We start from the raw sequence: 13,978 nt of genomic DNA on the forward strand, positions 1-13,978 counted from the left end.
AATACCAATGTGCCCTATAAAGTTCACAACTGTTAAAACATAAACCTTGCTGCCTCTGGTCTTCTTGCTTTACATTTATATTTAGTAGGCTATGTGTCCCAGCAAGTGTTGCTGCAAGACAGCATGTAAAATTGTGCCAATCTTTCCTCTTATGTGTGTGGTATGTATATATGACTCCTGAGGACATTGTCTTGTAATCACAAGTTCTACACTAAGTATGTCACGGCTTAAGCAAACTTTTTTTTAAAAATGTAAATAACTGTAAATGTCTAAACTTGCCCCTGAGGCTGTAAAGCTTTGCCCCATGGGAAAATTACAACAAAATTCATTCATGTGTTGGTATCTGCTGATTACTGCAGTTCCAATAAATAGATTTTGCCACAAATGTTCATATTGTAATTGCAGTAACTTGTATTGTGCCAATTTGTAAATGACTCCAACAACTTTGTATCTTTTATTTGTTGTGTAGGTCTTTGGTTTTGGAATATTATGCTCCTACTGTGCTGCCTCCAGCTGATGGTGCTGCTTCCTATGAACGGCCTTTGAAACAGACATGAACAGTGTCATGTGCAGGTGGAAGTATATATCTGCACATTCTCTTCATATCATGAGCCCTTCCAAACGGATATGACCTGTTCAGTTTTTCAGGGGATTAAAGAAAAAAAAAAAAAAGAAAACTTATTTGAAAAAACGCTTGTATTGTTGCACTAATGAGCATTGAAAGAAAATTGGCAGTCCAAAGAGTCTGATAATTGCGTTGGTATTGTTCTGGTTATAATTACACATTCACATCTGAGCGTGCAGACACTGTCCTTTTCACTGGACTCATTATAACTGAAGTTGAACAAAATGGGTCAGTAAATTTTCTCTTTGTATATTTCTGAACTCCTCTACATCAAAGCAGTTTGTATGGTGTGAAACAAAGACACTGTACACTGTGCGTCAAAGACCGAGCTACTTAAAAACACTGAAAAAATGTATCAAAACACTCCAAATTGATTGAAACACACTGGATGTAAAGAATAACTTCACACCTTTACAGGACTGTACAGAACTGCTTGAATTTCCTAAAACTCGGCAAAAGTTTCATCTATGCTCACTTTCCTAGTTTTCTAATGCATCTAAACATTAAATATGTTTTACCTAAATCCAACTGGTATGACATCAGCCCAGTACATTTGTCCAAACTAGATTTTTCCAGAAAATGCTAACTAACAAGGGCATCATTGCCTTGGAAGAATATTACTTCACAAAACTCTTCTTCACAGCTGTATAAAGTCATGTATTAACCATTAAAATCAATGTGAATGCTAATTTGGGTGATGGTTTTTCCTCAGAGGTCATCTTTGTCACTGTATGCATCTATTTTATGTTTCAGGATTGCTTTGTGAGTTTATTGTAACTTAGCATTTACCCCATTCCCACTAAATATGTCTATTTTTAGAAAATGGTGCAAACGAGAGGATAAGCTGGATTGTCTGAATACTTTTCCTTCAAACACCATTAAAATGATGTCATAGGAGTTTCATTATGTATTTTAATCACAACCAAAATCATCTAAAGGCCTGTTGTGATGATGAAGAAAATTTTAACAAGCATTTGTACATTTTGTATGACACTTACTCATACATGCACGTTTGAAAGTACTGCAATGTTTTCTTGACGTCGTCTTGTGGATTTCAAGAGCTGGTTAAAAATTAATGTATAACATCCTCCTCTAAAACGTTGTTCTTGCCAGTTATTTATTTCTTGACTCCACTCTGTTTGCTGTTAAGTTTTGTTTCTTAGAAATCATCTCAGAAACAAAAGTGATGTGTTTTCAGGACTGTCCTCTTGGTGGCAGCGTACCTCTCCTATCCAGGAGGCCCTGATTTATGCCTCTAAGTTTCATTTATTTTCTTTGTGCAGTAATGTTTTATTTGTTGTTTTTCTGCTCATCCTACTCAAGGACTGACAATACTTAATTCATTTTGGAAATTCAGTAGAATTTATAGCAATACATGTTTATGAACATAAGTGATTTAAACATTGTCTGTTGTATGTAGGTGTTTCACAAAGTTAAAGAAATGTCGAGAAAAAACTCATAACTTCCATGATGTTTGGTTTTTACTCTTTATAGGAGCATAGTGCCTCAAAACTTGGCTGAGGTTTGCCTTCTACAAGTATGCTTTATTACTTAGACTATGGAGACTGCCTAATTCTAATTTTGATTTCTATTCATTTTTTTTTCCTTTTATACAAGGCCCAGAAGGTGTTGTTTAATATTGAAGCAGATGATAACACTTCTCAATAGGAGACATTTTTCTTTCATCAGTATAAAACTGCATTTGTCAAGTTCACATTTGCACTGATAAATCATGACACGCTGAGTTGTTGTCATGGTTCTCGCTGTGTTGTGGAAATTTTCTATGATCTTAATAAGGTCCAGTAGTCCAAGTTGTCTTTGTCTTGTTTTATTCAAAGCTTTGAAGGCACCAGTATGCAAGCAGTCTGCAGGAGAGTACACATGAGTGCAGGCAGCGTGGTAATCTTATACATGTACAGGCGTGGCCTTCGCTGCAATGGCAGTACAACAATCCTGTGCTTGATAATCAACAGCTGAGAGTACAGGGTGCACTCATCCACAGACATTAGAAGATTAAACACATTGGATCAGACATCAAAAGTCTAAACACATTGGATGCAACAAGGCCGTGTTCCCTATAATCTTCTTGACATAAACAACTTCTTCTTCCTTCTGTACAGTCACTAATCTTTTACCTAAATGTTATGAAAAACACATTTCCTCTCATTGGGCCTGTAACCTTTCCACTCAGCTTTAATGAAACTTAATAAAACTTGCTTTGACATTCTTCATGCAGCATCTTCATGCAGTATTTTTCCCATTCCAGCTGAGTTTCTCATTTGGTTTCAGACACACATGAGCCTGGTGGGAAATCACATTGATGGACTGAATACTTTGGGACTGATTTTGGTTTGTGATATTTTTGGACTGGCTCCCAGAAGGATGGGACAAAGAGGGATACTCATTGTGGAGACCATTACCGCTGTCAATAAGGTCACCAAAGAAGTGGGGACATGGACAATGGGGTACCACGAAACAGTTCATATTGTTTGTGCAAAGTCATCATAATGTAAATAAATAAATAAATAAATAAATGAGTGTAAAATGGAAGGAAGCCTTGTATGCCTTTGTATTTTAGATGATATTCACTAAAAGACAATAAACATGCTGCAGTATCCACATAATTAACTATTATAAATGGTGTTTTCCTGCTTTGATTTCTTTTATCTCCTGCTCTGTCAAAAACGTCTCTTTTTGATGTTGTAATAGAACCTGTTTAACCCTTAAGTGTCCATTTTAAAAAGTTACACAGAAGTCCTTAAAGACCAAAATATCTACATCAAAAACAATTCCCAAAAAACTGAATATATTGATATTATTTTTCACTTTCAATGACATTTCTTTTAATCTACATCAGTCCTGATCATAATTACCAAATATTCATACTTTTTCATGATTTTAGCCCTTCAGATGACAGTTTGTCTAAATGAAGTTGTGGAAAAAAAACAAAAACAAAACAAAACAAAAAAACAGAAGAACATGACAACTTTCAAGACAAATTCCTTCCAAAATAGACACCATTACCAAATGTTATGCCAAATCCATGAAAATTAAATAAAAAAATTAAGTAAATTAAATTAAATTAAATTAAATTAAATTAAATTAAATTAAATTAAATTAAATTAAATTAAATTAAATTACATTTTTATTCTGTTTTGCCATCTCCAGCTTCTTGCCAATAGGAGTGTTGTTCATGACTGCAACAGACAGTATTCTATCAGGGTTACGGACAGGTGTCCCTATAGCTCACCTAGTTGAGCAGGCGACCCATGAACAGGGGCTATAGTTCCCTAACGCAGCAGTCGTGGGTTCAACTGCCGCTCACGAGCCTTTGCTGTCTCTCTCTCCCCCCTTTCCTGTCTATCTCGACTGCTCTAAAATAAAGGCAAAAAAACCCAAAGATATACACTTTGAAAAAAAAGTTGGGGACAACAAGGAGTTCATGTTGTCAGTGAGTATGCTCACTTTTAGCAAGTGTATTTTTACACTGTGAATAGAACTTTTTTTTTTCTAGTAGTTGCTTGTTAGTAATTTCATTCAGTATTCACTGTGTAACTTTTACTGTTTCGTCTATGAAGGAATAGTTTTACCTGATCAGTCTCTTGTGTGTGAAACAAAACAGCATTTCTTGTTTAAAGGGGATTTCTCCTGCCATACTAAGGAGGCTGCTCATCCCACATAAGTAAGATTAAATGTTTTGCTTTGTATCTGCATTAAACATTGTAGTATCACATAAGACACTTGTGTGGAGTTATGGTAACTTTCTGGTATAAACAAAGGAAGTAAACAAAACTGACAAAAGACTCACTAGCTTCATGCTGCTTATTGTGATCAATGCCAATAAGGATGGAACAGCCCCTAAAAAAAGGTGATCAGGGTAGTTTTCCCTCATCTGACTTAATCATATCAAACTGAACTGAAGCCAGATATTTACCGTTAGGTTAATGAGAGTCCTATTATTTCCTCACGTTCCTTCTAATCCACATTTGCTATTCGTGGTTTACGTTGCAGTTGGAGTCTTTGATATTGCCTGCAGTCCCCTGTTAGAAATAGGTTATACAGTCTTTTTTTTTTTTTTTAATGATTTTGTCTTCAACAGTCCACTCTGGTGATTAGTCACACAGCTCTGTGTTTCCTCTGCAGTGTGACAGTAGCAGAGTCCAGTGCAGGAGAAGCAGGAAGTCCAGCTCCAGAATCAGTCACCACTCTGTTCATTTTGACAGTCACTGAGGACACTTCCCTTCTGCTGGTTATAAAATGGCTGCCCTAAGTTTAACCCATGGTTTTGCAGGGATTACTACAACTGACATCAAAAAGCTTGGTGTAAAAAAAAAAAAACAACAAGTAGATTACCTAAGCTAGAGTTCACTGTGTTCTGTGTCTCAGAGATGGCTGCTTGTTAGGGGCAGCAGAGGCTGCATCAACACTCAGCACTTGTCGAGCATCTGTCGAAAATAATGGGTGAGCAAAGGACTCACTATTGACTAATAGTCAAATCCTAGTTCACTTTTGTTGTTTTTGCAGCTTTAAAGGCAACTTAGTAACACATATATGATTATAATCCAGTGCACTAGCAATTAGTGATTAGCTTCAATCATGGGCTAGTTTATTTAGCATATTTCAATAAGCAGTTTTGGGTTTTTTTAGGTAAAATTCCTTGGATTGGATTGTCATGGCTCCTAACTTGAACTCTGTTGGAAAATACAGGTATGTGCATGTACTCAGCTTTTAGTGAGAAAATCTAAACTACCTTCACATCTGCACATTTTTTAAACCTTCAGGGGAACGATCTTGGACTCTTTCCTGGTAAGAGTGAGAGAAAATAAGGAAAACCCTGCATACTTCTCTGCGAGATGTGGTGTGATGCAGCCCACAGCTCCTTGAGCTCCAACTCTCAGCGTTAAAGATTTTGTATTGTATTGGCTCTAATCTCCTGAGTTAACATGAAATAAGATAAGATATGCTTTTATTTATCTCACATTGGAGAAATTCAGTGTTGTCAACAGCGGTACACACAGAAATACACACATAATAGAAGAACAAGTTGTATTGGTAATTGACAGATTTCAACCTTTAATAGCCTCTCTAGGCAAGAATGCAGCTTACTGATGCTCTATGACCTAGACATGACGAGTTTTCATATCACACATAGCTAAACATTAAGCTAAAGCCTACTTAATAAACCTAAGGCGAACTGGTAACAACTGGTTTGGTTGTGTCATTGCTTCAGTACAGAATAATTACAGAGAAAATATGTTTGCGTCACACACCCAAATCACTAATACTCTTGTACTATTGAAGTCGGATTAAAAGCAGAATCGTTCCTGACAGACTGTAAGAATACTTTACTAAAAATGTGATGTCTAGTGGTGTGTATTCCATTTATTTAATTTCTTTACAGTTAAGACACTGATAACAATTTCATGTTGGAGGACACTGACAACTTCAAGAAACCTGAACGGCTGATAGTGGCAGTTACTGTGATTAGATTGTTTTAAAGGGTGTGGAAATCATAGAAATGACTTGAAGGTATTGTCAGTACCTGCTCCTGTTTGACCTGAACTTAACCAAATAGCCTTCCAAGAGCAAACATAATGGGACTGTGGCCACAGTGCACACTTCATTCACTTCACAGTCACATGGTCATTGTTACACAATGATAGGCTTCTGCAGAGCTTGAGAATCACACATTTGAAAGAGCCAAGTTAAAAAAGTGGGTTAGAACTGATTCTGACCATGAATGACTGAGAAACGTCTGTCGTTTCCTAAAACTGCTACTTGTCCATTTTATTCTTTAGTTTAACATAAAACTCAAACATTTTTATTTGTTTGAGTAGCTTTAGCGTAATCAAAGATTGGCTAACAGTTGCTCAGATAGGCAGGTAATAAGACAAATTGGCAAAGGCCAGAGGAAAACCCATGGCTAAATGCACTCATGTAACTGGGAACTGGCATAAAAAGTGAGGTAAAACCAACTAAGACACACAGGAAAAGTAACTATTAAAATTCAAACAAATAGAGACAGATGCAGGAAATCATATAAGACATGACGAAAAGGAAAGTACACAAGAAACACATACGGAAAAACTCAAGAAAAAAAAGAAGAGATCTCATGGTGACCAAAACTGCTTCAGCTGTCCATGAATTTTAAGATCATGTTGTTGTCTTTATTCTCTATTTATTATAAAGGGAATAGTTACAAATTAATGCTTGAGATTGTTATTCCAATAAAGAATTGAGACTATTTAGATTTAATTGCTTGCCTGCACTGATTAATATGGATGATTATTACTCTATTGTATATAATCAATATATACAAATTAACTATATTTTTAGGTATTATTTAAAAAATGTAGGTTTCTGTTTGTTGTGTCAAATCATTATTTTAGTTTTGTTTTTAAATAGTTCATTTTTTTCCTAATTGAATCTACTCATTTAAACTTTAAAGGGTCTTACTTAAACAAACATAATTACATTAAATCAGTGATAGTGCTTGCAATCTGTTGCCTTGGTTATAATTAGTAGATCCTTTTTTTTTTAAATAATTATTCTGGTACAGCTATTCTATGAATCTCTTGAATTTATTATTATTTTCTGATTTCAACTGACCTGTAGCTGTTCCACAGTGCTGCCCACAGGGCCTTACAGCTCCTGTGTGTTTTGGGTTTTAACAGTTTTTAATACAAAGTCAAGAAATAACAGAAATGTATATAGTTTAATGATGAGGAAGTTCATGTGAGGTAACCATCATTACTTGTCACTTTTATTGGTGCAGTTTACTCTTATCTCAAACTGTCAGACAATAAAGATTGTACATAGCTTATTCAGTACGTTGGTGACATTGCAAATTTGCTGCAAGAAAACTCTCTTTTCGATTGTTTTTGACACACTGCTCCCATTCAGTCACTAAAATAAATAATTTCCACTGTATTGCAACTATTGGCCTGTAGCCTTCACACTTCAAAATACAGGGTTTGTTTGGAATGCATTCCAACTATATCTCTCTCTGGTGGAATAATGAAGAACTGCAGCAGCTTAACATCAGCAGGAAATCTTTTGCTGCATTTAAAATGTGTGAGTATTGAACTAATTAAATCCTTGGCAGCTTTAACTGTAGACTATAATATGAAAGGACTGTGCATCACAAATGATGAGCTTGAGAGAGGCTTTTAATTTCTTTCTTTCTTTTTTTTTTAGTTTGCATTGACCCGCAGTGACCTCAGCCTGCATTACTGGCTAACAATGGAGGGATAAAATAATGTATTCTCAAAATATACGTTTAACCTGTACAAGACAAGCTATTGATTGATGTTGTTTAAGTCTTGAATTCTGCAAATATATGAAGTACACTCTTGTGCCCCTAAAAAAAGAGAACTATAGAGCTGCTATGCAAAAACACTGCCATGTAGAAAAGCATCAAAGACTGATCCCCAACAGAATTGGAATAATATAGACCAAAGTTATTGTTCAGTCTTTAACCCGTTTTGGAGGCAAGTGACCATATTTGGTAACTTCCTTGGATGTTCAATATGTCCACCCTGTGCCTCTCTTTGAGGTTGAAGAAACATGTGCAGTTTGATTTAGTTTCTATATTAGTGCCAATACCACAACCTTATGAAAAATGTCACTTAACAAATGATTCAGGCACTTTATAAATGCTTTGTTACTGGTTTATACTGAACTCCACTTTGTTTTATTTGTTGAGATTAGTACCAGCACCACTACCCCAAGAAAAATGTCACTAAATGAACTTGCCAAGCCCTTTATAAATACGTTGTTACTGGTTGTGTAAATATCACTACCTCAAACTAAAATGTTTCTGAATAGATGTTTTCTGCAGTTTGTTACTTTTTCTTCATTTATTATGAATTCCCTTTTTAACCTTTTTTTTTAAAATCATATATAACCTTATTAATTTTGATTTGCAACATTTTTACAAAAAAAGTAAAACTATCTTGAAATATCCATTAATAACACCCTAGGATTGAAAGTTTCATTTTCCAAGTATTTCAAGGCGTGCCTTATAAAGGGTTAAGGAGCAGTACAGTGATACTTTCTTATTGCTGTGGCTCGGTATCATGCAATTTTACAAATCTACAGTTTTTTTTAACAATGAAGCACAACTTATCTGCTGATTAAGAATCGAAAACTCAAAGTAAAGCAGAAAACCTTGAGATGACATTGCTTTGTCAAATGACGAGGTTTAATTATCAACTTGTCCTCACTATCATTTAAAGGAAGGTAAATACAGACAAGAGAGTGCAGGTTAGGTCACTGATTTGGCCACTTGTACACTCCCTGACTTAGAAACATGGTTTTATGTTGAGCTTCACGAAAACTTATGGAATATCCATAAGAAGCACGACACAATCTACACTGTTTGCCAAAATAAAGATGAGAGCATCCTCAGGAGGACTACATTAAACTGATTCAAAACTCTGTGTTGTTTGTTTGCAATGACAAGTATTTAACTTTAATAAGATTCGTCAGATTTGCTGTTTTTTTGGGGGGTAATGTTTTAATTGAACAGCCTGTAAATTTACTTTGTGAGTCGCTCTCACAGCTGCAGTGTTTTCAGCAGGCAAACAAAACTAGAGATGAACGTTAGCCAAAGGCCGTGGTGGTGCTATAAGAGTGCCGGCTCTTCGTACTTTTTTTTTTTTTAGAAGTCGCGAGACAACAAACCACAGCTACAAAGGCAGTTAATATTAGACTAGTGGTCAAAAACGTGACTCAACAATAGTGTTCATGTCCATCCCTTTTGTGCTGACAACAGTTGCTGTGTTAACCTGTTAGCAGTAAAAGTTTAAAATATCTTGTGGGTTTAGTGAGAAGATATTTTACCCAGAGTAGATAAAACTATTTTAAAAAATGCTGCGTCAACACTGAAATGCAGAACTTTTAACAACACACTTGCTGTTAACTTAAAATTCAATGCTCTGCCAATGGCCGCCATTTTGGTAAAACACAGATCACTGAGCCTTAAACTTGCAGCAATAAGCTACAAGAAAAACACACGATTAAAAAAGTAGTAGTTGCAGAACTTTCTTACAGAACAGAAATATAAATTCTGGCTTCTTATATTTGGTGAAGTGTTGTGACCTTCAGTCTATAATCAACTATCTTAACTAAACTTACCACCTAGAGTACAGTTAGTGAATGTAGGCTGGAAAGGTGGCATTGAAACAGCTGTAGTCTGTTTGGGTTCAGTCAGTTCTGTTAATTCTCTGTTGAATAATTCAGCCAGTTAATATTACAATGGATTTGAAAACGGTTACAATTTTAAATGAAAGTCTATCTGAAACTAGCAGGTGCATTTTAAATAGTAAACATGAGTGAGCAGAGAAAGGCGAGGTCCTTGGCCTTCTGGTGCAACTCATGAAATCTTATCTAAGAAAACATGTTTACAGAAGTCCAAACTGAAAAATACATTATTTGGAGGGGGGGATCATGCTAAATACCTTCCACATAAGTGTTTTTATTGAATGATTATTGGAACACATTAAATGTAGACATTAATTATGTTCTTTAATTTTATTTTTTTAAATACCAAACTATATGATGTTCAATTTTGATAAAAGCACGTTTAAAAAGTGTTTTTAGGACATATTGTGTTTGAGTTATTAATTCTGTGTGTGATTATTCTTTAATTTTTTTTTTTCTGTATATTGCAGTATGAAAACATTTTTATCAGGTTCGCAGCGAAAGAATTTAAAGAATTCTGTAAAAGTTCCACTATGGACATTTTTCAGAAAGTGTCCCATTTAAACAATACTTGCCATATTTTATACTTTATTATTATTGTTGTGTGTGGTGTTACTTCAGTACCATTGTCAGTATATTTTATTTTAAAGTAGCTTACTCATATCTTATTGCTATTCTAGTAGGCATTTATTCTCATGTTAGTGTATTTTTTTATTTTTTTTTAGCAATATCTGACAAGAATTAAAGTTGTAAAGTTCTATCTTGTGTTTTTAAGAGTGTAAGCCCACAATGGTTCAAGATTGACTTGGAAAATTACCTGTAAATCTGACAAATGTCAAATCTACATTTGATGAAACAGTTTAAACGGAAGCAGAACATTATTTATCTACTGCAGCTGACCTCTGGACATACTTGTTGACTCAACACAGTCCTGTGGTCCAGCGGAAGGGGCGGGGACTCCTCTGCCACACACTTCCCAATTGAGCGCCTCTCCTCGGCTCAACTTCACCAGACGGCTCCCTGTCGACGCGTCTGGACGCCACGAAGCTCGCAGTTCCGCAAAAATGACGCTCGCAATGAAATTCTGGACTGTGGTGTTTAATGTGTTGTGTCTGCCGCTGCACGTGATGTACAGCGTGGGCCTGTACAACATATACAAACGCATCTTCCCCATGTGTTTATACCGCATCTCCAAGAACTACAACAAGAAGATGCACGACAAGAAGACGGAGCTGTTCCGCAGCCTGACCCAGTTCACAAAGCCCGGCGGCCGCCTCACGCTGCTGGAGATCGGCTGCGGCACCGGGGCCAATTTTCAGTACTACCCAGACGGATGCAAGGTGATCTGCACCGACCCCAACCCGCACTTTGAGAAATATCTGCAAAAATCCATGGCCGACAACGACCAGCTGTCATACGAGCGGTTCGTGGTGGCGACAGGGGAGGACCTGGGGTCAATCGAGGACGAGTCGGTGGACGTGGTAGCGTGCACGCTGGTGCTGTGCACCGTCAACGACATCCCGCAGACCCTGAGAGAGGTGCACCGTGTCCTGCGGCCGGTGAGTCCTCCTGACAGCCCCACATTTCATTTATTCACCATAAAACACGCTTGTTGACATCAGTGACCTGCAGATCAACTTCTGGATTAATCATTCACCACTACAAGCTAATAACCAGCCCCCTTAACGAAGAACAAGCAAATAAAGATGTAGCAGGGCCATATGAGGATCAGTATGACAGTGTAATTAATTTTATACTCTTTACATTTCATACAGCTTTGTGTTTGTGAATGAATGTAGTCCAAGTACAGGTAGATGATTAGACTGAAGGTCACAACCTGACTAATAAATTAACCAGGTCTTCCTAATGAAAACACCTGATATAACCTCACTGCAGCCATCCCAGCTAGAATTTGTATTTCTGTTTAAAAAAATAAATAAAGTAATGCTCAAGTGCTACTTTTTTTTTGGTTTTATTTTTGTTCCGTCAATGTTATTTTTAACCCTATTCACGACTTACTTTCAAACAGAAGCATCCTGCCCATCTTTCTTCTCTCTCTCTCTTTTTTTTTGTGGCTTTAACCCATCAGAGCAACTCAACACCCCCAGAAGCCTAATTTTGTTCTATTCTGAGACATTTATACTTTCATTTCAGTGTTAAAGAATTATTTGCTGAAGTGTTTCAATCCGTGTCCGCAAAGAAAGAGTGAAAATACATTCACAACATATTTAACCCACTTTTGTATTCTTTTGGACCCCAGGCCATTTGGTTTAGGTGACAGGTATTGTTTGTTTTATTTTGAAGATTGTTTTTTTTTTCATATAAAAAGAGGGACATTTGTCATGCATTTGGAACCAAAAATACATCAACTTATCAGAAAATGTATTTAACATAGCATAAAAGTCTATAATGAACACCAACAAATATTTTGTACACATTCTTCTACGTATGGCAACATGAAAGTCCTGAATAGGGTTCAAGGCAGGTTAAAAGACTATATAGACATTTTCTGAATGTTGCATTGAAAGCATTCTTTTGTTATCATGTGACATTGTGAGTTTATTGATTGTGTAATGTGTTACCTCCACAACTTCCTCAAAATATTGCAGGCTACTTTGTTAATATATCATATTACAGAAACATTTTTCTTATAAAAGAACAACATTCTGTCATCTAAGGCCTTGATAAAAATCTTCACAACATTTTCTGATTTTTTTTTAATGTTCTTGTAACATAATCTGACAACATTCTCTGACTGTCCCATAACATTGTGTCTTAATTAACTTTTTAAAGGAACATTACTTGAAATGAGAAATATCCTTAAAACAGTCTTTGAACATCAGAATGAAATGTTGTCAATATTTCACTTAAGTTGCAAGTCAGGCCTCACATACAATCGTCCTCAAATGTATTCACACCCTCCCATTAAAGAAAGAAAAAAATCACGACATTACTTTTGAATTGTGGTTTAACAGAAATATTTAAAAACAAACAAACAAGCATGATGGGACTGTAAAGTAATAATTTGTTGAGCAACCCTTTGAGCCAATCACTGCAATCAAGTGTTTTCTGTAACTCTCAGTCAGATTTCTGGACCTGTTGACAGATATTTTGATTTTGACTCACTGCTCATCAGCAAAGTGCTCTAATTTGTCTGGGACAGTTTTTTTTTATTATTATTATTCTTTTCAACCACAATTCAAAAGCAATGTCTTATTTCACAAAATTATAATTAAGCAAATTTTTATTGACTATCACTTTTTCAGTTTCTAGTTATTTGAGTGACTGTTATGATTTTTTCCTTTTCTTTAATGAAAGGGTATGAATAAATTTGAGGACAACTGTAGATATGAGGAAACTATGGAAATCCACTTCCAATATTTTGTAGTTTGCACGGTCTCCATATGACAAATGTTTTTTTTCTTGCAGGGTGGAGCCTTCTTCTTCCTGGAGCACGTGGTTGCAAACCCCTCGACCTGGGCCTTCTTCTTCCAGCACGTCCTGCAGCCTCTGTGGTACTATTTCGGTGATGGATGCGAGATCACCCGGGCAACGTGGAAGAACCTGGAGGAAGCCAGATTCTCTGATCTCAAATTGAGACACATCGATGCGCCGCTCTTCGTCTTGATGAAACCGCACATCGTAGGCTATGCTGTCAAATAGGTTGCGTGTCTGATCAGCTGTGTAGCACGCTTCCCTCGCAAACCAGTGTGTTAATATGCCAAGCATTGAACGCCTCTCCTCCCCTGTGTGATAAGATCACCACTTATATAGATAACACCAGTCACTTTAATACTAATTTTATTTTTGTATTGGAGAAAAAAAGTGTTGTTTTGTAAAGAAAAAGGACAACCTCACAGAGAAGGCACACAATACTAATTTTGTATACAGCTGAAGTGAGAAGTATATCTTGGTGTTTGTTCTTCATCTCCCACCTGCTTGCTGATAAACTGATGTAATCATAACAATAGGGGAATGTTGTCTACCTGTGTTTACCTGTGTGGGTTGATTTGTACCTTTTTTTGATATAAAAATTAGGTCACTTAAACATATATTTTTGCTGTGATTGAAGTGATTGTGTCAAAAATAAATAAAGGTTTTAAACCTGCAGCGCGTTGGCGTTTTTTTTTATTCCAAAAACGCGGGAGC

General features: G+C 36.2%; 1 protein-coding gene across 1 annotated transcript; it reads left to right on the plus strand.

Moving 5' to 3' along the window:
* Positions 1-10,588: 10,588 nt before the first annotated feature.
* Positions 10,589-13,937, plus strand: LOC103376592 (methyltransferase-like protein 7A). Its single transcript, XM_008307010.1, has 2 exons — positions 10,589-11,388; positions 13,259-13,937. The coding sequence occupies exons 1-2, from the start codon at positions 10,894-10,896 to the stop codon at positions 13,490-13,492; spliced, it is 729 nt and encodes a 242-aa protein (XP_008305232.1). The 5' UTR covers positions 10,589-10,893; the 3' UTR covers positions 13,493-13,937.
* The last annotated feature ends 41 nt before the right edge of the window (positions 13,938-13,978 follow it).

This window comes from Stegastes partitus, unplaced genomic scaffold, assembly GCF_000690725.1.
Source record: "Stegastes partitus isolate 25-593 unplaced genomic scaffold, Stegastes_partitus-1.0.2 Scaffold51, whole genome shotgun sequence".
Taxonomy (NCBI): Eukaryota; Metazoa; Chordata; class Actinopteri; family Pomacentridae; genus Stegastes; species Stegastes partitus.

Excerpts from the sequence above, each read along its gene's own strand:
- LOC103376592 (XM_008307010.1), top strand. The coding sequence starts at position 10,894 with ATGACGCTCGCAATGAAATTCTGGACTGTGGTGTTTAATGTGTTGTGT. Across the intron at positions 11,389-13,258 it reads TGCACCGTGTCCTGCGGCCG|GGTGGAGCCTTCTTCTTCCT; the intron begins GTGAGTCCTCCT and ends TTTTTCTTGCAG.